The sequence below is a fragment of the Mobula birostris genome, chromosome 4 (genome assembly GCF_030028105.1).
Source record: "Mobula birostris isolate sMobBir1 chromosome 4, sMobBir1.hap1, whole genome shotgun sequence".
In the NCBI taxonomy this organism is placed as follows: domain Eukaryota; kingdom Metazoa; phylum Chordata; class Chondrichthyes; order Myliobatiformes; family Myliobatidae; genus Mobula; species Mobula birostris.
Window position 1 is genome coordinate 37,245,597 of NC_092373.1, and position 24,177 is coordinate 37,269,773.

General features: G+C 40.4%; 1 protein-coding gene across 1 annotated transcript in view; it reads left to right on the forward strand.

Moving 5' to 3' along the window:
• The window catches only part of LOC140196264 (uncharacterized), an 85,817-nt gene that overhangs the window by 29,175 nt on the left and 32,465 nt on the right, over nt 1-24,177 (forward strand). Inside the window, exons 2-18 of the mRNA XM_072255166.1 lie at nt 3,795-3,947; nt 5,829-5,882; nt 6,125-6,271; nt 8,156-8,209; nt 8,452-8,598; nt 10,870-10,923; nt 11,165-11,311; nt 12,792-12,845; nt 13,087-13,233; nt 15,062-15,115; nt 15,358-15,504; nt 17,240-17,293; nt 17,536-17,682; nt 19,495-19,548; nt 19,790-19,936; nt 22,776-22,829; nt 23,067-23,213. Of these exons, the coding sequence (XP_072111267.1) occupies nt 3,795-3,947; nt 5,829-5,882; nt 6,125-6,271; nt 8,156-8,209; nt 8,452-8,598; nt 10,870-10,923; nt 11,165-11,311; nt 12,792-12,845; nt 13,087-13,233; nt 15,062-15,115; nt 15,358-15,504; nt 17,240-17,293; nt 17,536-17,682; nt 19,495-19,548; nt 19,790-19,936; nt 22,776-22,829; nt 23,067-23,213 (1,761 nt within the window). The remainder of the gene's footprint in view (nt 1-3,794; nt 3,948-5,828; nt 5,883-6,124; nt 6,272-8,155; nt 8,210-8,451; nt 8,599-10,869; nt 10,924-11,164; nt 11,312-12,791; nt 12,846-13,086; nt 13,234-15,061; nt 15,116-15,357; nt 15,505-17,239; nt 17,294-17,535; nt 17,683-19,494; nt 19,549-19,789; nt 19,937-22,775; nt 22,830-23,066; nt 23,214-24,177) is intronic.

The window sequence follows — 24,177 nt, forward strand, 5'->3', positions numbered from 1 at the left end:
GCCCAGTGAAACAGGCCTTTGACAATAGACAATAGGTGCAGGAGTAGGCCATTCGGCCCTTCAAGCCAGCACTGCCATTCACTGTGATCATCCACAATCAGTACCCCAGTACTTTGGAATGGAGACCATGCTGTATCTCTAAATTAATTATCTATACTTCATATTTTCTACAAGATCTCACCTCATTCTCTTCCAGTCCAGAGAATAAAGTTCTAACCTAGTCAATTTTTTCTTAGAACTCATGTTCTCAAGTCATGGCAATGTCTTTCTAAATTTTCTCTGACTCTTTCTAGCTTATTGCTATTTTTCCTGTGGACATATGACAGCAACTGCAATAATACTCCATATTCGGCCTCACCAATGTCTTATACAACTTCAACATAACATCCCAACTCCTGTACTCAATGCCCTAGTACTCAATCCCTATAAACAATTTTTTTTTTTGCTTAGTTTCTAATGACATTGGAGAATGTCGCAGTCATTAATGCAAAAATCATAATATCACTCCTTTATATTTCTATTTTTATCAAATATCCTGTGATATGGCAGACATCCTCTTGCCCTACCAGCAACTGGAAAGGATTGAACTGGATGCTTAGCATTATCTGTGCCTTATAATCACATCTGACCCCACACTTGATCTGTTGGTATAGAAAGACATGTTGGTTCGAAATGTGTGCTTTACTTCTCATTGTAACACTCTGAGTAAGTAGATTATTTCCCACGTTACATTCTAAGACTGAATATCCTTTTTGTTTCTTTCACTTTACACCTCAAATCTAGGATCTCTAGCTTTTGTCTCACCTAGCCTCAGGGGAGAAAGCCTGCATGCATTCACCCATAAATACCACGGTAGCACAGCAGATAGCTTGACGTTATTACAACCCAGGGCATCAAAATTCAGAGTTCATTTCTGGTCTCTTCTGTAAGAAGTATTGTACAATCATCCCATATGTACGTGAGTTTCCTCCAGGTGCTCCTGTTTCCTCCCACAGTCCAAAGACGTACTGGTTAAATTGTCCTCATGATTAGGCTAGCATTAAATATGTGGGTCCCAGGCAGCAACTGGCCTGTTCAACGCTGTATCCCAAAACAAAAATCATTAAATAAATGTTTAAAATTGTGTAACTGTCTATAAGGGGTTTCTACAGTCTGTCCAAGACGAGGAAGTTTTCTCCATGGGCTTCGGTTTCCTCCCACATTCTGAAGACGTAGGGCTTACTAGGCTATTGATCACATGTGTCTATCTGGGCAGCACGGGCTCTTTAACAAAGAGACTGTTATCGTGCTGTATCTTTAAGCACATGATTTCCCCACTGCATTCCAAAATTGAAATTCCCTTTCATGTCTGCAGAAGTGACAACAGCTGCTGGAAAAAATCCAGAAAATGAGACATCTACGACACCTCTAAAATCAACAACTATATCATCAATCATCACAGCTACTTCAGAAATAACAAACACTGTGACACAAACAGCTACTGACACATCCACTCAAACTTTAACAGGTAAATTCACAACATCACCAACGGCTGTCAATTCCACAACAACAGAAACCGGTGAGTATCAAATAATGATTTCAACAGCCATTTTGCACTGGTTACACTATTTTCTTAGTGATGCCAGAATGTAGGGTACACTAAAGCAGCTCATCCTGTGTGGTCATGATAAACTCTGTCACAGAGACAATATGACTGAGCATTAATACTCACAAATATTATACTAAGTAGCAACTAGAACCTCAGCAATTCCTTCTCATCTCCTTCTGATGTCACATTGTCTATGCCTGTATAATTAGTGTCTACCGCCCCTGTCTTTACAACAATGTCAGGAACAAGCAGTACAGCAGAGTCAACGTCTAACATAAGCACCGATCCAACATCAACAAATGAACCTACAGGTTCAGGCAGAACATCAGCAGTCACCTCGATATCATCAGCAGTCACCTCGATACCATCTGCAAGCAGTAAGCAGTCATCTGCTGACATCCCATAGGAAAACATCGCCTGTGGGTGATCAGCAATATCGCTTATGCTGAACTTACTAATGGAATAAGACAGAATCAGGGAGCACGAAAGCACAGAAACAGGTCCCTTGGTCAATCTCTTACATACCAATCTGGTTTTCTGCCTAGTCTTATCTACCTCTACAGAAGCTACAGAATATTGTACCTTCGCATCCAGATACCCATCCAAACTTCTCTTCACTGGTATAATTGGAGCCACATCGAACAATTATATGGCCACCTCATTCCACTCTCGCACCACCCTCCAATTGAAGTAGTTCCCATCAATCCCCTTAAACATTTCACCTTTCACTTTGTACCTGTGATCTCTAGTTCTCGTCTCCCCAACCTGAGGGGAAAATGCCTGCACTCATTCACCCATAGGTGATACGCTGGCAGACAGTTAGCGTAATGTTACTGCACCTCAACACATCAGAGGTCAGAGTTCATTTCTGCTGTGCTCTGTGAGAAGATTTATACGATCTTCCCGTGTGCACATGAGTTTCTTCCAGCTGCTGCTGTTTCCTCCCACAGTCTCAAGACGTACTGGTTCAATTGTCCTGATGATTAGGCCAGTGTTAAATATGTGTGTGCAGATCAACACGGCACATTGGCCAGATGGATCTATTCCATGCTGTACCCCTAAGTAGAGGAGGAAATGAAGTTTAACAATTGTGACACTTTCTGTCAGGAGTTTGTGCAATTGGCTCAAGATCGTGGAGTTTCCTCCGGATGTTCCGGTTTCATCGTCCCTCATTCTAAAGACGCATGGTTTGCTAGGTTATTGACCACATGTATTTGGGCAGCACGGGCACTTTGGGACAAAAGAACCTTGTTACTGTGCCAAATCCCTACATCAAATTCTAAATTAAATCAGTATACCCCATAATTTTGTATTCATCTGTAAGATCTCACCTCATTCTCTTCTGCCCCAGGGAATAAAGTTCTAACTTGGGCAATTTTTCCTTAGAACTCAGGTTTTCAAGTCATGGCAACATTTGTCTAAATTTTCTCTGCACTCTTTCTACCTTATTCATATCTATCTTGTAGATAGGGGACAACAACTGCAATAATTCTCCATATTCTGCCTCACCAATATATCTTATACAACTTCAACATAAAACATGATCTCCTGTACTAATTTCCCTTGTACCAAACCCCGGTGAACAATTCCATTTTAATTGCTCAGTTTCCAATGACATTGGACAATGTCATTGTCAATAATGATAAAAATTATGATATCGCTCCATGTTTCCTCAGTATTGGTGTTTATTTCTCATTGTCACACACTGAACAACTAGATTATTTCCAAGGTTATATTCCAAGATCGAATATGCCTGTTGTTTATACAGCTGAAACAACAGCTCCTGGAATAAATTCTAACAATGAGACATCTACATCTCCTCTACAATCAACAACTACATCACCAATCATCACAGCTATTTTGCGAGTAACAAACACAGTGATTCCAACATCTACTGGCACGTCCACTCCAGCTTTAAAAGCTGAATCCACAGCATCTACAACAGCTGTCAGTTCCACCAAAACAGAACCTGTTGAGTATCAGACAAGGGCTTCAAAGGCCATTTTGCACTGGTTATGCTGTTATGTTAGTGATGCCAGAGCTTAGGATACATTAAAGCTGCTCATCCTTTATGGTCACGATAAACTCTATCAAAGAGACAATACGAATGAGCATTAGTGATCATAAATGTTATATTAGGTAGCCATAGCAACCCCAACAGTTCCGTCTACATATTCTACTGACACCACATTGTCTATGCCTGTAGAATTAGTGTCTACTGCCCCTGTCATTACATCGACATCTGGAACAATCAGTACAGCAGAGGCAACGTCTACAGGAAGCACCGATAAGACATCAACAACTGAATCTACAACTACAGCCGAAACATCAACAATTACCTCAACGTCATCGGTAAACAGTAAGTAAATTTTCTTCAGGGATCATCTGCTGACTATTCCTGGGAAAAACATTGACTAGGTGATAGACAGCAGCAGCCTGAAATAAATACTTATTGCTTCTTGGTCATTATGTTGTGTGCAATGTCAGCAATATTGCTTTCTAACAATATCTGTGTTGACTTCTCCTGTGGAAGTTCTTCCCATTGCTATGCTTCCTCTGACAGGGCATGTTGTCATTAATTCATCAATTATAATATCACTGCATTAATTTTCTAATTTGATCAAGTAGCTGTATAAACACAGATTCAGCAACAGAGCAAACACGAGGAAATCTGCAGATGCTGGAAATTCAAGCAACACACATAAAAAATGCTGCTGAAAGCAGCAGGCCAGGCAGCAGCTATAAGAAGAGGTACAGTCAACGTTTCGGGCCAAGACCCTTCGTCGTGAAAGAAGAGATAGTAAGAGATTTGAAAGTGGGGGGGGCAGGGGGAGATCCGAAATGATAGGAGAAGACAGGAGGGGGACGGATGCAGCTAAGAGCTGGAAAGTTGTTTGGCAAAAGGGATACAAGGCTGGAGAAGGGAGAGGATCATGGGACAGGACGCCTAGGGAGAAAGAAAGGGGTAGGAGAGCCCAGAGGATGGGCAAGGAGTCATAGTCAGAGGGACATAAGGAGTAAAAAGAGAGAGAAAATAAATAAATAAATAAATAAATGAATGAATGAATGAATGAATAAATAGGTAGATAGATAGTTACATAGAAAGATAGATAAGGGATAGGGTATGAAGGGGAGCTGGGGCATTAACAGAAGTTAGAGAATTCAATCTTCGTGCCATCAGGTTTGAGTCTACCCAGACAGAATATAAGGTGTTGTTCCTCCAACCTGAGTGCGGCTTCATCTTAACAGTAGAGGAGGCTGTGTATAGACATATCAGAATGGGAATGGGACGTGGAATTAAAATGTGTGGCCACTGGGAGATCCTGCTTTCTCTGGCGGACAGAGCGTAGGTGTTCAGCGAAACGATCTCCCAGTCTGCGTCGGGTCATGCCAATATATAGAAGGCCACATTGTGAGCACCGGGCGCAGTAGATCTCCCCAGCCGACTCACAGGTGAAGTGTTGCCTCACCTGGAAGGACTGCCTTCAAACTGCTGAAGAAAAAAAAATCACTCCAATAATTTTCTATTTTGATCAAGTAGCTGTATAAAGACAGATTCAACAACAGAGACGCTCTCTTGCTCCACCAATGACTTGAATGGATTGAACTGGATGCTTAGCTTCTGAGATAAGGCAATATATTAGCTCTGCCTTATAATCAGAACTGACCCACACTGGAACTGCTGGTATCGAATGACATGGTCTTGAGAAATTTGTATTTCTTTTGTTGCTATTATACAGCATTTGACAAACTGTATAAGTAGATTATTCCACCAGTTAGAACCTAAGACTCAATATACTTCTCATTTCTGCAGTTCCGTCAATTGCTTATGGAAAAATTCACAATACTGGGACATCTACAACACCTTCACAATCGTCTGCTACCACACCAGTCTTCACAACAAGCACAGCAAACACAGCAGTTACGGACATCTCCATTCAATCTTTGTTACAGAAAATCTTTCCTACCAAATACAATAAGCAAATGCAACAGTTCATCTCTAGGCGACAGAAAACACATATCATATCACTGTAGACTCTGTTTTAATAATTCGTACATTATTATTGCACATTGGTACTTTATTATTGTGTATATTATTATTCTGAACTTTATTATTATTTAATATTTTGGTAAATTTATTATTATTTATTGTTATTGCTACATGTGTTTTAAAAGTTGCTGCTGTAACTAAATAATTTCCACTCAGGATCAATAAAGCACTTACTATTATTATCAACAGGTGATCCAACAACATCTACAACTCCAGCTGTCAGTTCCACAACAATACCACTTTGTGAGTATCAGATCATATCTTCAATAGCTATTTTGCAATGCTAGCTCTGCAACGTTCATGTCAGTGATGAGGAACTTAAAACATACCCATGAATTTCATTATGTATGAACAGAATAAACTCTGCTGAAGTGGCAATATGAACTAACAATAGTACTCACAGATGTTATATCAGGTAGTCGCAGCAGACTCAGAGTTGCTACCACACCTTTACTGATATCATGTTGTCCATGCCTGTAAATTAGTGCCTACAGCGCCTGCCTTGAAATCAACGACAGGAACAATCAGTACAGCAGAGGCAACGTCTACAGGAAGCACCGATAAGACATCAACAACTGAATCTACAACTACAGCCGAAACATCAACAATTACCTCAACGTCATCGGTAAACAGTAAGTAAATTTTCTTCAGTCATCATCTGCTGACTGTTCCTGGGAAAAACATTGACTAGGTGATAGACAGCAGCAGCCTGAAATAAATACTTATTACTTCTTGGTCATTATGTTGTGTGCAATGTCAGCAATACTGCTTTCTAACAATATCTGTGTTGACTTCTCCTGTGGAAGTTCTTCCCATTGCTATGCTTCCTCTGACAGGGCATGTTGTCATTAATTCATAAATTATAATATCACTGCATTAATTTGCTGATTTGATCAAGTAGCTGCATAAACACAGATTCAGCAACAGAGCAAACATGAGGAAACCTGCAGATGCTGGAAATTCAAGCAACACACATAAAAAATGCTGCTGAAAGCAGCAAGCTAGGCAGCAGCTATAAGAAGAGGTACAGTCAACATTTCGGGCCAAGACCCTTCGTCGTGAAAGAAGAGATAGTAAGAGATTTGAAAGTGGGGGGGGGGGCAGGGGGAGATCCGAAATGATAGGAGAAGACAGGAGGGGGAGGGATGGAGCTAAGAGCTGGAAAGTTGTTTGGCAAAAGGGATACAAGGCTGGAGAAGGGAGAGGATCATGGGACAGGACGCCTAGGGAGAAAGAAAGGGGTAGGAGAGCCCAGAGGATGGGCAAGGAGTCATAGTCAGAGGGACATAAGGAGTAAAAAGAGAGAGAAAATAAATAAATAAATAAATAAATGAATGAATGAATGAATGAATAAATAGGTAGATAGATAGTTACATAGAAAGATAGATAAGGGATAGGGTATGAAGGGGAGCTGGGGCATTAACAGAAGTTAGAGAATTCAATCTTCGTGCCATCAGGTTTGAGTCTACCCAGACAGAATATAAGGTGTTGTTCCTCCAACCTGAGTGCGGCTTCATCTTAACAGTAGAGGAGGCTGTGTATAGACATATCAGAATGGGAATGGGACGTGGAATTAAAATGTGTGGCCACTGGGAGATCCTGCTTTCTCTGGCGGACAGAGCGTAGGTGTTCAGCGAAACGATCTCCCAGTCTGCGTCGGGTCATGCCAATATATAGAAGGCCACATTGTGAGCACCGGGCGCAGTAGATCTCCCCAGCCGACTCACAGGTGAAGTGTTGCCTCACCTGGAAGGACTGCCTTCAAACTGCTGAAGAAAAAAAAATCACTCCAATAATTTTCTATTTTGATCAAGTAGCTGTATAAAGACAGATTCAACAACAGAGACGCTCTCTTGCTCCACCAATGACTTGAATGGATTGAACTGGATGCTTAGCTTCTGAGATAAGGCAATATATTAGCTCTGCCTTATAATCAGAACTGACCCACACTGGAACTGCTGGTATCGAATGACATGGTCTTGAGAAATTTGTATTTCTTTTGTTGCTATTATACAGCATTTGACAAACTGTATAAGTAGATTATTCCACCAGTTAGAACCTAAGACTCAATATACTTCTCATTTCTGCAGTTCCGTCAATTGCTTATGGAAAAATTCACAATACTGGGACATCTACAACACCTTCACAATCGTCTGCTACCACACCAGTCTTCACAACAAGCACAGCAAACACAGCAGTTACGGACATCTCCATTCAATCTTTGTTACAGAAAATCTTTCCTACCAAATACAATAAGCAAATGCAACAGTTCATCTCTAGGCGACAGAAAACACATATCATATCACTGTAGACTCTGTTTTAATAATTCGTACATTATTATTGCACATTGGTACTTTATTATTGTGTATATTATTATTCTGAACTTTATTATTATTTAATATTTTGGTAAATTTATTATTATTTATTGTTATTGCTACATGTGTTTTAAAAGTTGCTGCTGTAACTAAATAATTTCCACTCAGGATCAATAAAGCACTTACTATTATTATCAACAGGTGATCCAACAACATCTACAACTCCAGCTGTCAGTTCCACAACAATACCACTTTGTGAGTATCAGATCATATCTTCAATAGCTATTTTGCAATGCTAGCTCTGCAACGTTCATGTCAGTGATGAGGAACTTAAAACATACCCATGAATTTCATTATGTATGAACAGAATAAACTCTGCTGAAGTGGCAATATGAACTAACAATAGTACTCACAGATGTTATATCAGGTAGTCGCAGCAGACTCAGAGTTGCTACCACACCTTTACTGATATCATGTTGTCCATGCCTGTAAATTAGTGCCTACAGCGCCTGCCTTGAAATCAACGACAGGAACAATCAGTACAGCAGAGGCAACGTCTACAGGAAGCACCGATAAGACATCAACAACTGAATCTACAACTACAGCCGAAACATCAACAATTACCTCAACGTCATCGGTAAACAGTAAGTAAATTTTCTTCAGTCATCATCTGCTGACTGTTCCTGGGAAAAACATTGACTAGGTGATAGACAGCAGCAGCCTGAAATAAATACTTATTACTTCTTGGTCATTATGTTGTGTGCAATGTCAGCAATACTGCTTTCTAACAATATCTGTGTTGACTTCTCCTGTGGAAGTTCTTCCCATTGCTATGCTTCCTCTGACAGGGCATGTTGTCATTAATTCATAAATTATAATATCACTGCATTAATTTGCTGATTTGATCAAGTAGCTGCATAAACACAGAATCAGCAACAGAGCAAACATGAGGAAACCTGCAGATGCTGGAAATTCAAGCAACACACATAAAAAATGCTGGTGAATGCAGCAGGCCAGGCAGCAGCTATAAGAAGAGGTACAGTCAACGTTTCAGGCCGAGACCCTTCGACAGGACAAATTGAAAGAAGAGATAGTTAGATGTTTGAAAGTGGGAGTGGGAGGGGGAGATCCGAAATGATAGGGGAAGACAGGAGCGGGAGGGATGGAGCCAAGAGCTGGACAGGTGATTGGCAAAAGGGATACAAGGCTGGAGAAGGAGAGGATCAGGAGACGGGAGGCCGAGGAAGAAAGAAAGGGAGAGGGGAGCCCAGAGGTTGGGCAAGGAATTATAGTCAGAGGGACATAGGGAGAAAAAAAGAGAGAGAAAATAAATAAATAAAGATAGATAAGGGATGGGATACGAAGGGGAGGTGGGGCATTAACAGAAGTTAGAGAAGTCAATGTTCATGCCAGCAGGTTGGAGGCTACCCAGACAGAATATAAGGTGTTGTTCCTCCAACCTGAGTGTGGCTTCATCTGGACAGTAGAGGAGGCCGTGTATAGACATATCAGAATGGGAATGGGATGTGGAATTAAAATGTGTGGCCACTGGGAGATCCTGCTTTCTCTGGTGGACAGAGCATAGGTGTTCAGCGAAACTGTCTCTCAGCCTGTCTCAGCCTCAACTGTCTCTCACTTGGAAGGACTGTCTTCAAACTGCCGAAGAAAAAAAATCACTCCAATAATTTTCTATTTTGATCAAGTAGCTGTATAAACACAGATTCAGCAACAGAGACGCTCTCTTGCTCCACCAATGACTTGAATGGATTGAACTGGATGCTTAGCTTCTGAGATAAGGCAATAGATTAGCTCTGCCTTATAATCAGAACTGACCCACACTGGAACTGCTGGTATCGAATGACATGTTCTTGAGAAATTTGTATTTCTTTTCTTGTTATTATACAGCATTTGACAAACTGTATAGATAGATTATTTCAACAGTTAGAACCTAAGACTAAATATACTTCTCATTTTTGCAGTTCCGTCAAATGCTTATTGAAAAAAATCACAATACTGGGACATCTACAACACCTTCACAATCGTCTGCTACCACACCAGTCTTCACAATAAGCACAGCAAACACAGCAGTTACTGACATCTCCACTCAACCTTTGTTACAGAAGATCTTTCCTATAAAATGCAATAAGCAAATGCAACAGTTCATCTCGATGCGACAGGAAAACACATATCATAGTACAATAGTCTCTGTTTTATTATTTCGTACATTATTATTACACATTGGTACTTTATTATTGTGTATATTATTATTCTGTAGAAACACAGAAACATAGAAAATAGGTGCAGGAGTAGGCCATTCAGCCCTTTGAGCCTGCACTGCCATTCAGTATGATCATGGCCGATCATCCAACTCAGAACCCTGTACCTGCCTTCTCTCCATACCCCCTGACCCATTTAACCACAAAGGCCATATCTAATTCCCTCTCAAATATAGCCAATGAACTGGCCTCAACTGTTTCCTGTGGCAGAGAATTCCACAGATTCACAACTCTCTGTGTGAAGAAGTTTTTCCTCATCTCGGTCCTAAAAGGCTTCCCCTTTATCCTTAGACTCTGACCCCTCATTCTGGACTTCCCCAACATCGGGAACTATCTTCCTACATCTAGTCTGTCCAATCCCTTTCCAATTTGATAGGTTTCAATAAGATCCCCATAAATCTTCTAAAATCCAGAGAGTATAAGCCTAGTTGATCCAGTCTTTCATCATATGAAAGTCCTGCATCCCAGGAATCAATCTGGTTGACCTTCTTTGTACTCCCTCTGTACTTTATTATTAGTTAATATTCTGGTATATTTATTATTATTTATTGTTATTGCTACATGTGTTTTAAATGTTGCTGCTGTAACTAAATAATTTCCACTCAGGATCAATAAAGCACTTACTATTATTATTAACAGGTTATCCAACAACATCTACAACTCCAGCTGTCAACTCCACAACAATACCACTTTGTGAGTATCAGATCATGTCTTCAATAGCTTTTTGCAACGGTTACACTGCAACGTTCATGTCAGTGATGAGGAACTTGAAACATACCCATGAAGCTCATTATGTATGAACAGAATAAACTCTGCTGAAGTGGCAACATGAACTAACAATAGTACTCACAGATGTTATATCAGGTAGTCGCAGCAGACTCAGAGTTGCTACCACACCTTTACTGATATCATGTTGTCCATGCCTGTAAATTAGTGCCTACAGCGCCTGCCTTGAAATCAACGACAGGAACAATCAGTACAGCAGAGGCAACGTCTACAGGAAGCACCGATAAGACATCAACAACTGAATCTACAACTACAGCCGAAACATCAACAATTACCTCAACGTCATCGGTAAACAGTAAGTAAATTTTCTTCAGGGATCATCTGCTGACTGTTCCTGGGAAAAACATTGACTAGGTGATAGACAGCAGCAGCCTGAAATAAATACTTATTGCTTCTTGGTCATTATGTTGTGTGTAATGTCAGCAATATTGCTTTCTAACAATATCTGTGTTGACTTCCCCTGTGGAAGTTCTTTCCATTGATATTGCTTCCTCTGAAAGTGCATGTTGTCATTAATTCATAAATTATAATATCACTGCAATAATTTTCTAATTTGATCAAGTAGCTGTATAAACACAGATTCAGCAACAGAGACGCTCTCTTGCTCCACCAATGACTTGAATGGATTGAACTGGATGCTTAGCTTCTGAGATAAGGCAATATATTAGCTCTGCCTTATAATCAGAACTGACGCACACTGGAACTGCTGAGATCGAATGACATGTTCTTGAGAAATTTGTATTTCTTTTCTACCTATTATACAGCATTTGACAAACTGTATAAGTAGATTATTTCACGAGTTAGAACCTTAGACTAAGTATACTTCTCATATTTGCTGTTCCGTCAGTTGCTTCTGGAAAAAAATCACAATACTGGGACATCTACAACACCTTCACAATCGTCTGCTACCATACCAGTCTTCACAATAAGCGCAGCAAACACAGCAGTTACTGACATCTCCACTCAACCTTTGTTACAGAAGATCTTTCCTATAAAATGCAATAAGCAAATGCAACAGTTCATCTCGATGCGACAGGAAAACACATATCATAGTACAATAGTCTCTGTTTTATTATTTCGTACATTATTATTACACATTGGTACTTTATTATTGTGTATATTATTATTCTGTAGAAATATAGAAACATAGAAAATAGGTGCAGGAGTAGGCCATTCGGCCCTTTGAGCCTGCACTGCCATTCAGTATGATCATGGCTGATCATCCAACTCAGAACCCTGTACCTGCCTTCTCTCCATACCCACTGACCCCTTTAACCACAAGGGCCATATCTAATTCCCTCTCAAATATAGCCAATGAACTGGCCTCAACTGTTTCCTGTGGCAGAGAATTCCACAGATTCACAACTCTCTGTGTGAAGAAGTCTTTCCTCATCTTGGTCCTAAAAGGCTTCCCCTTTATCCTTAGACTCTGACCCCTCATTCTGAACTTCCCCAACATCGGGAACTATCTTCCTACATCTAGTCTGTCCAATCCTTTTCCAATTTGATAGGTTTCAATAAGATCCCCATAAATCTTCTAAAATCCAGAGAGTATAAGCCTAGTCGATCCAGTCTTTCATCATATGGAAGTCCTGCCATCCCAGGAATCAATCTGGTTAACCTTCTTTGTACTCCCTCTGTACTTTATTATTAGTTAATATTTTGGTATATTTATTATTATTTATTGTTATTGCTACATGTGTTTTAAAAGTTGCTGCTGTAACTAAATAATTTCCACTCAGGATCAATAAAGCACTTACTATTATTATTAACAGGTGATCCAACAACATCTACAACTCCAGCTGTCAGTTCCACAACAATACCACTTTGTGAGTATCAGATCATGTCTTCAATAGCTTTTTGCAATGGTTACACGGTAACGTTCATGTCAGTGATGAGGAACTTAAAACATACTCATGAAGCTCATTAAGTATGAACAGAATAAACTCTGCTGAAGTGGCAACATGAACTAACAATAGTACTCACAGATGTTACATCAGGTAGTCGCAGCAGACTCAGAGTTGCTATTACACCTTTACTGATACCATGTTGTCCATGCCTGTAAATTAGTGCCTACAGCACCTGCCTTGAAATCAACGACAAGAACAATCAGTACAGCAGAGGCAACGTCTACAGGAAGCACCGATAAGACATCAACAACTGAATCTACAACTACAGCCGAAACATCAACAATTACCTCAACGTCATCGGTAAACAGTAAGTAAATTTTCTTCAGGGATCATCTGCTGACTGTTCCTGGGAGAAACATTGACTAGGTGATAGACAGCAGCAGCCTGAAATAAATACTTATTACTTCTTGGTCATTATGTTGTGTGCAATGTCAGCAATATTGCTTTCTAACAATATCTGTGTTGACTTCTCCTGTGGAAGTTCTTCCCATTGCTATGCTTCCTCTGACAGGGCATGTTGTCATTAATTCATCAATTATAATATCACTGCAATAATTTTCTAATTTGATCAAGCAGCTGTATAAACACAGATTCAGCAACAGAGCAAACATGAGGAAATCTGCAGATGCTGGAAATTCAAACAACACACATAAAAAATGCTGGTGAACGCAGCAGACCAGACAGCATCTATAGGAGGAGGTACATTCGATGTTTCGGGCTCAGACCCTTCGTCAGGACAAACTGAAAGAAGGGATAGTTAGATGTTTGAAAGTGGGAGTGGGAGGGTGAGATCGGAAATGATAGGAGAAGACAGGAGGGGGAGGGATAGAGCTAAGATCTGGAAAGTTGACTGGCAAAAGGGATACGAGGCTGGAGAAGGGGGTGGATCATAGGATGGAAGGCCTAGGGAGAAAGAAAGGGGGAGGGGAGCCCAGAGGATGGGCAAGGAGTTATAGTCAGAGGGACATAAGGAGTAAAAAGAGTGAGAAAATAAATAAATAAATAGATAAGGGATAGGGTACGAAGGGGAGGTGGGGCATTAACAGAAGTTAGAGAAGTCGATGTTCATGCCATCAGGTTGGAGACTACTCAGACAGAATATAAGGTGTTGATCCTCCAACCTGAGTGTGGCTTCATCTTGACAGTAGAGGAGGCCATGTATAGACATATCAGAATGGGAATGGGACGTGGAATTAAAATGTGTGGCTACTGGGAGATCCTGCTTTCTCCGGCGGACAGAGCATAAGTGTTCAGCAAAGCGGTCTCCCAGTCTGCATCGGGTCTCGCCAATATATAGAAGGCCACATCGGGAGCACCGGACGCAGTAGATCTCCCCAGCCGACTCACAGGTGAAGTGTTGCCTCATCTGGAAAGACTGTCTTCAAACTGCTGAAGAATAATAAGAATCACTGCAATAATTTTCTATTTTGATCAAGTAGCTGTATAAACGCAGATTCAGCAACAGAGACGCTCTCTTGCTCCACCAATGACTTGAATGGATTGAACTGGATGCTTAACTTCTGAGATAAGGCAATATATTAGCTCTGCTTTATAATCAGAACTGACCCACACTGGAACTGCTGGTATCGAATGACATGTTCTTGAGAAATTTGTATTTCTTTTCTTGCTATTATACAGCATTTGACAAACTGTATAGATAGATTATTTTACCAGTTAGGACCTAAGACTAAATATACTCATTTTTGCAGTTCCGTCAATTGCTTATGGAAAAAGTCACAATACTGGGACATCTACAACACCTTCACAATCGTCTGCTACCACACCAGTTTTCACAATAAGCACCGCAAACACAGCAGTTACTGACATCTCTATTCAACCTTTGTACAGAAAATCTTTCCTACCAAATGCAATAAGCAAATGCCACAGTTCATCTCTGTGCGACAGGAAAACACATATCATATTACTGCTGACTCTGTTTTAATATTTCATACATTATTATTGCACATTGGTACTTTATTATTGTGTATATTATTATTCTGAACTTTATTATTAGTTAATATTTTGGTATATTTATTATTATTTATTGTTATTGCTACATGTGTTTTAAATGTTGCTGCTGTAACTAAATAATTTCCACTCAGGATCAATAAAGCACTTACTATTATTATTAACAGGTGATCCAACAACATCTACAACTCCAGCTGTCATTTCCACAACAATACCACTTTGTGAGTATCAGATCATGTCTTCAATAGCTATTTTGCAATGGTAGCACTGCAACGTTCATGTCAGTAATGAGGAACTTAAAACATACCCATGAAGCTCATTATGTATGAACAGAATAAACTCTGCTGAAGTGGCAACATGAACTAACAATAGTACTCACAGATGTTATATCAGGTAGTCGCAGCAGACGCAGAGTTGCTACCACACCTTTACTAATACCATGTTGTTCATGCCTGTAAATTAGTGCCTACAGCGCCTGCCTTGAAATCAACGACAGGAACAATCAGTACAGCAGAGACAACGTCTACAGGAAGCACCGATAAGACATCAACAACTGAATCTACAACTACAGCCGAAACATCAACAATTACCTCAACGTCATCGGTAAACAGTAAGTAAATTTTCTTCAGGGATCATCTGCTGACTGCTCCTGGGAAAGACATTGACTAGGTGATAGACAGCAGCAGCCTGAAATAAATACTTGTTGCTTCTTGGTCATTATGTAGTGTGCAATGTCAGCAATATTGCTTTCTAACAATATCTGTGTTGACTTCTCCTGTGGAAGTTCTTTCCATTGCTATGCTTCCTCTGAGAGTGCATGTTGGCATTAATTCATAAATTATAATATTACTGCAATAATTTTCTAATTTAATCAAGTAGCTGTATAAGCACAGATTCCGCAACAGAGCAAACATGAGGAAATCTGCAGATGCTGGAAATTCAAGCAACACACATAAAAAATGCTGGTGAACGCATAGGAGGAGGTATAGTCAACGTTTCAGGCCGACACCCTTCGTCAGGACAAACTGAAAGAAGAGGTAGTAAGAGATTTGAAAGTGGGAGTGGGAGGGAGAGATCCAAAATGATAGGGGATGACAGGAGGGGGAGGGATGGAACTAAGAGCGGGAAAGTTGATTGACAAAAGGGACACGAGGCTGGGGAAGGGAGTGGATCATGGGACGGGAGGCCTCGGGAGAAAGAAAGAGGGAGGGGAGCCCAGAGGATGGGCAAGGAGTTATACTCGGAGGGACGTAGGGAGTAAAAAGAGAGAGAAAATAAATAAATAAATAAATAAATAAATAGATAGATATATAGATAGATAGATAAGGGATGGGGTACGAAGGGGAGGTGGGGCATTAACAGAAGTTAGAGAAGTCAATCTTCATGCCATCAGGTTGGAGGCTACCCAGATAGAATATAAGTTGTTCCTCCAACCTGAGTGTGGCTTCATCTTTACAGTAGAGGAGGCCGTGGATAGACATATCAGAATGGGAATGGGACGTGGAATTCAAATGTGTGGCCACTAGGAGGTCCTGCTTTCTCTGGCGGACAGAGCATAGGTGTTCAGCGAAACGGTCTCACAGCCTGCGTCGGGTCACGCCAATATATAGAAGGCTGCATCGGGAGCACCGGACACAGTATATCACCCCAGCCGCATCACAGGAGAAGTGTTGTTTCAGCTTCAGCAACATAGACGCTCTCTTGCTCCACTAATGACATGAATGGATTGAACTGGATGCTTAGCTTCTGATATAAGGCAATGCCTTATGATCAGAACTGACCCACACTGGAACTGCTGGTATCAAATGACATGTTCTTGAGAAATTTGTATTTCTTTTTTAGCTATCATACAGCATTTGAAAAACTGTATAAGTAGATTATTTCACCAGTTAGAACCTCAGGCTAAATATACTTCTCATTCTTGCAGTTCCGTCAATTGCTTATTGAAAAAATCACAGTACTGCGACATCTACAACACCTTCACAATCGTCAGCTACCACACCAGTCTTCACAGCAAACACAGCAGTTACTGACATCTCCACTCAACCTTTGTTACAGAAAATCTTTCCTACCAAATGCAATAAGCAAATGCAACAGTTCATCTCTGTGCGACAGGAAAACACATATCATATTACTATAGACTCTGTTTTAATATTTCATACATTATTATTGCACATTGGTACTTTATTATTGTGTATATTATTATTCTGTACTTTATTATTAGTTAATATTTTGGTATATTTATTACTATTTATTGTTATTGCTACATGTGTTTTAAAAGTTGCTGCTGTAACTAAATAATTTCCACTCAGGATCAATAAAGCACTTACTATTATTATTAACAGGTGCTCCAACAACATCTACAACTCCAGCTGTCAGTTCCACAACAATACCACTTTGTGAGTATCAGATCATGTCTTCAATAGCTATTTTGCAATGCTAGCTCTGCAACGTTCATGTCAGTGATGAGGAACTTAAAACATACCCATGAACTTCATTAAGTATGAACAGAATAAACTCTGCTGAAGTGGCAACATGAACTAACAATAGTACTCACAGATGTTATATCAGGTAGTCGCAGCAGACTCAGAGTTGCTACCACACCTTTACTGATACCATGTTGTCCATGCCTGTAAATTAGTGCCTACAGCGCCTGCCTTGAAATCAACGACAGGAACAATCAGTACAGCAGAGGCAACGCCTACAGGAAGCACCGATAAGACATCAACAACTGAATCTGCAACTACAGCCGAAACATCAACAATTACCTCAACGTCATCGGTAAACAGTAAGTAAATTTTCTTCAGGGATCATCTGCTGACTGTTCCTGGGAAAAACAGTGACTAGGTGATAGACAGCAGCAGCCTGAAATAAATACTTCTTGCTTCTTGGTCATTATGTTGTGTGCAATGTCAGCAATATTGCTTTCTAACAATATCTGTGTTGATTTCTCCTGTGGAATTCTTCCCATTGCTATGCTTCCTCTGACAGGGCATATTGTCATTCGTTCATGAATCATAATATCACTGCATTAATTTGCTAATTTGATCAAGTAGCTGTATAAACACAGATTCAGCAACAGAGCAAACATGAGGAAATCTGCAGGTGCTGCATATTCAAGCAGCACACATAAAAAATGCTGGTGAACGCACCAGGCCAGGCAGCATCTATAGGAAGAGATACAGTCAACGTTTTGGGCCGAGACCCTTTGTTAGGACTAAGTGAAAGACGAGATAGTCAGGGATTTTAAAGTGGGAGTGGGAGGGGGAGATCCGAAATGATAGGAGAAGACAGGAGGGGTAGTGATAGTGCCAAGAGCTGGAAAGTTGATTGGCAAAAGGGATACAAGGCTGGAGAATGGAGTCAATCGTGGGACGGGAGGCTGAGGGAGCCCAGAGGATGGGCAAGGAGTTATAGTCAGAGGGACATAGGGAGTAAAAAGAAAGAGAAGATAAATAAATAGATAGATAGATAAGGGATAGGGTACGAAGGGGAGGTGGGGCATTAACAGAAGTTAGAGAAGTCAATCTTCATGCCATCAGGTTGGAGGCTACCCAGACAGAATATAAGGTGTTGTTCCTCCAACCTGAGTGTGGCTTCATCTTGACAGTAGAGGAGGCCATGTATAGACATATCAGAATGGGAATGGGACGTGGAATTAAAATGTGTGGCCTCTGGGAGATCCTGCTTTCTCTGGTGGACGGAGCATAGGTGTTCAGCGAAACGGTCTCTCAGCCTGCGTCGGGTCACGCCTATGTATTGAAGGCCGCATCGGGAGCACCAGACGCAGTATATCTCCCCAGCCGACTCACAGGTGAAGTGTTGCCTCACCGGAAAGGACTGTCTTCAAACTGCTGAACAAAAAAAATCACTCCAATAATTTTCTATTTTGATCAAGTAGCTGTATAAACACAGATTCAGCAACAGAGACGCTCTCTTGCTCCACCAATGACTTGAATGGATTGAACTAGATGCTTAGCTTCTGAGATAAGGCAATAGATTAGCTCTGCCTTATAATCAGAACTGACCCACACTGAAACTGCTGGTATCGAATGACATGTTCTTGAGAAATTTGTATTTCTTTTCTTGTTATTATACAGCATTTGACAAACTGTATAGGTAGATTATTTCAACAGTTAGAACCTAAGACTAAATATACTTCTCATTTTTGCAGTTCCGTCAATTGCTTATGCAAAAAAATCACAGTACTGGGACATCTACAACACCTTCATAATCGTCTGCTACCACACCAGTTTTCACAATAAGCACTGCAAACACAGCAGTTACTGTCATCTCCATCCAACCTTTGTAAAGAAAATATTTCCTACCATACGCAATAAGCAAATGCAACAGTTCATCTCTATGCGACAGGAAAACACATATCATATTACTGTAGACTCTGTTTTAATATTTCATACATTATTATTGCACATTCATACTTTATTAGTCTGTCTATTAATATTCTGTTCTTTATTATTAGTTAATATTCTGGTATATTTATTATTATTTATTGTTATGCTACATGTGTTTTAAATGTTGCTGCTGTAACTAAATAATTTCCACTCAGGATCAATGAAGCACTTACTATTATTATTCACAGATGATCCAACAACATCTACAACTCCAGCTGTCAGTTCCACAACAATACCACTTTGTGAGTATCAGATCATGTCTTCAATAGCTATTTTGCAATGGTTACACTGCAACGTTCATGTCAGTGATGAGGTACTTAAAACATACCCATGAACTTCATTAAGTATGAACAGAATAAACTCTGCTGAAGTGGCAACATGAACTAACAATAGTACTCACAGATGTTATATCAGATAGTTGCAGCAGACTCAGAGTTGCTACCACACCTTTACTGATATCATGTTGTCCATGCTGTAAATTAGTGCCTACAGCGCCTGCCTTGAAATCAACGACAGGAACAATCAGTACAGCAGAGGCAACGTCTACAGGAAGCACCGATAAGACATCAACAACTGAATCTACAACTACAGCCGAAACATCAACAATTACCTCAACGTCATCGGTAAACAGTAAGTAAATTTTCTTCAGGGATCATCTGCTGACTGTTCCTGGGAAAGACATTGACTAGGTGATAGACAGCAGCAGCCTGAAATAAATACTTGTTGCTTCTTGGTCATTATGTTGTGTGCAATGTCAGCAATATTGCTTTCTTACAATATCTGTGTTGACTTCTGTGGAAGTTCTTCCCATTGCTATGCTTCTTCTGAAAGTGCATGTTGTCATTAATTCATAAATTATAATATCACTGCAATAATTTTCTAATTTGATCAAGTAGCTGTATAAACACAGATTCAGCACAGAGCAAACACGAGGAAATCTGCAGATGCTGGAAATTCAAGCAGCACACATAAAAGTTGCTGGTGAATGCAGCAGGCCAGGCAGCATCTATAGGAAGAGATACAGTCGACGTTTCAGGCCGAGACCCTTCGTCAGGACTAACTGAAAGAAGAGCTAGTAAGAGATTTGAAAGTGGGAGGGGGAGGGGGAGATCCGAAATGATAGGAGAAGACAGGAGGGGCAGGGATGGAGCTCAGAGCTGGAACGTTGATTGGCAAAAGGGATACTCCATACTTCATACTTTATTGCCACCAAATAATTGATACTAGAACATACAACCATCACAGCGATATTTGATTCTGCACTTCACACTCCCTGGATTACAAATATTAAATATTAAAGATATTAAAAATAGTTAAAATTAGTAAATATTAAAAATTTTAAATTATAAATCATAAATAGAAAATACAAAAATGGGAAGTAAGATAGTGCAAAAAAAACGAGAGGCAAGTCCGGATATTTGGAGGGTAAGGCCCAGATCTGGGTCAGGATCCGTTCAGCTGTCTTATCACAGTTGGAAAGAAGCTGTTCTCAAATCTGGCCGTACGAGTCTTCAAGCTCCTGAACCTTCTCCCGGAGGGAAGAGGGAAAAAAGTCTGTTGGCTGGGTGGGTCGTGTCCTTGATTATCCTGGCAGCACTGCTCTGACCGTGTGCGGTGTAGAAGACAGGAGGGGGAGGGATGGAGCTTAGAGCTGGAAAGTTGATTGGCAAAAGGGATACAAGGATGGAGAAGGGAGAGGATCATGGGACGGGACGCCTAGGGAGAAAGAAAGGGGTAGGAGAGCACAGAGGATGGGCAAGGAGTTATAGTCAGAGGGACATAGGGACTAAAAAGGGAGAGAAAATAAATAAATAAATAAATAAATCAATAACTGGATAGATAGATAAGGGATAGGGTACAAAGGGGAGGTGGGGCAATAACAGAAGATAGAGAAGTCAATCTTCATGCCATCAGGTTGGAGGCTACCCAGACAGAATATAAGGTGTTGTTCCTCCAACCTGAGTGTGGCTTCATCTTGACAGTAGAGGAGGCCGTGTATAGACATATCAGAATGGGAATGGGACGAGGAAGTAAAATGTGTGGCCTCTGGGAGATCCTGCTTTCTCTGGCGGACAGAGGTGTTCAGCGAAATGGTCTCTCAGCCTGCGTCGGGTCACGCCTATATATAGAAGGCTGCATCGGGAGCACCGGCCGCAGTAGATCTCCCCAGCCGACTCACAGGTGAAGTGTTGCCTCACCGGAAAGGACGGTCTTCAAACTGCCGAACAAAAAAAATCACTCCAATAATTTTCTATTTTGATCAAGTAGCTGTATAAACACAGATTCAGCAACAGAGATGCTCTCTTGCTCCACCAATGACTTGAATGGATTGAACTAGATGCTTAGCTTCTGAGATAAGGCAATAGATTAGCTCTGCCTTATAATCAGAACTGACCCACAATGAAACTGCTGGTATCGAATGACGTGTTCTTGAGAAATTTGTATTTCTTTTCTTGTTATTATACAGCATTTGACAAACTGTATAGATAGATTATTTCAACAGTTAGAACCTAAGACTAAATATACTTCTCATTTTTGCAGTTCCGTCATTTGCTTATGCAAAAAAATCACAATACTGGGACATCTGCAACACCTTCACAAACGTCTGCTACCACACCAGTCTTCACAATAAGCACTGCAAACACAGCAGTTACTGACATCTCCACTCAACCTTTGTTACAGAAGATCTTTCCTATAAAATGCAACAGTTCATCTCTATGCGACAGGAAAACACATATCATTGTATAATAGTCTCTGTTTTATTATTTCGTAGATTATTATTCCACATTGGTACTTTATTATTGTGTATATTATTATTCTGTAGAAACACAGAAACATAGAAAATAGGTGCAGGAGTAGGCCATTCGGCCCTTCGAGCCTGCACTGCCATTCAGTATGATCATGGCCGATCATCCAACTCAGAACCCTGTACCTGCCTTCTCTCCATACCCGCTGACCCCTTTAACCACGAGGGCCATATCTAACTCCCTCTTAAATATAGCCAATGAACTAGCCTCAACTGTTTCCTGTGACAGAGAATTCCACAGATTCACCATCCCTCTGTGTGAAGAAGTTTTCCTCATTTCGGTCTTAAAATGCTTCCTCTTTATCCTTAAACTGTGACCCCTCATTCTGGACTTCCCAAACATCGGGAACAATCTTCCTACATCTAGCCGGTCCAACCCCTTTAGAATTTGATACGTTTCAATAAGATCCCCCCTCAATCTTCCAAAATCCAGAGAGTATAAGCCTAGTCGATCCAGTGTTTCATCATATGAAAGTCCTGCCATTCCAGGAATAAATCTGGTGAACATTCTTTGTACTCCCTCTGTACTTTATTATTATTAGTTAATATTTTGGTATATTTATTATTATTTATTGTTATTGCTACATCTGTTTTAAATGTTGCTGCTGTAACTAAATAATTTCCACTCAGGATCAATAAAGCACTTACTATTATTATTCACAGGTGATCCAACAACATCTACAACTCCAGCTGTCAACTCCACAACAATACCACTTTGTGAGTATCAGATCATGTCTTCAATAGCTTTTTGCAACGGTTACACTGCAACGTTCATGTCAGTGATGAGGAAATTAAAACATACTCATGAAGCTCATTATGAACAGAATAAACTCTGCTGAAGTGGCAACATGAACTAACAATAGTACTCACAGATGTTATATCAGGTAGTCGCAGCAGACTCAGAGTTGCTACCACACCTTTACTGATACCATGTTGTCCATGCCTGTAAATTAGTGCCTACAGCACCTGCCTTGAAATCAACGACAGGAACAATCAGTACAGCAGAGGCAACGTCTACAGGAAGCACCGATAAGACATCAACAACTGAATCTACAACTACAGCCGAAACATCAACAATTACCTCAACGTCATCGGTAAACAGTAAGTAAATTTTCTTCAGGGATCATCTGCTGACTGTTCCTGGGAAAAACATTGACTAGGTGATAGACAGCAGCAGCCTGAAATAAATACTTATTGCTTCTTGGTCATTATGTTGTGTGCAATGTCAGCAACATTGATTTCTAACAATATCTGTGTTGACTTCTCCTGTGGAAGTTCTTCCCATTGCTATGCTTCCTCTGAAAGTGCATGTTGTCATTAATTCATAAATTATAATATCACTGCAATAATTTTCTAATTTGATCAAGTAGTTGTATAAACACAGATTCAGCAACAGAGCAAACACGAGGAAATCTGCAGATGCTGGAAATTCAAGCAGCACACATAAAAAATGCTGGTAAACACAGCAGGCCAGGCAGCATCTGTAGGAAGAGGTACAGTCGACGTTTCAGGCCGAGACCCTTCGTCAGGACTAACTGAAAGAAGAGATAGTAAGAGATTTGAAAGTGGGGGGGGGGGGGTAGATCCGAAATGATAGGAGAAGACAGGAGGGGGAGGGATGGAGCTCAGAGCTGGGAAGTTGATTGGTAAAAGGGATACTTTATACTTTATACTTTATTGTCACCAAATAATTGATACTAGAACATACAACCATTACAGCAATATTTGATTCTGCACTTCACACTCCCTGGATTACAAATATTAAATATATAAGATATTAAAAATAGTTAAAATTAGTATATATTAAAAATTTAAATTATAAATCATAAATAGAAAATAGAAAAATGGGAAGTAAGGTAGTGCAAAAAAAACGAGAGGCAGGTCCGGATATTTGGAAGGTACGGCCCAGATCTGGGTCAGGATCAGTTCAGCTGTCTTATCACAGTTGGAAAGAAGCTGTTCCCAAATCTGGCCATACGTGTCTTCAAGCTTCTGAACCTTCTTCCGGAGGGAAGAGGGACGAAAAGTCTGTTGGCTGGGTGGGTCGTGTCCTTGATTATCCTGG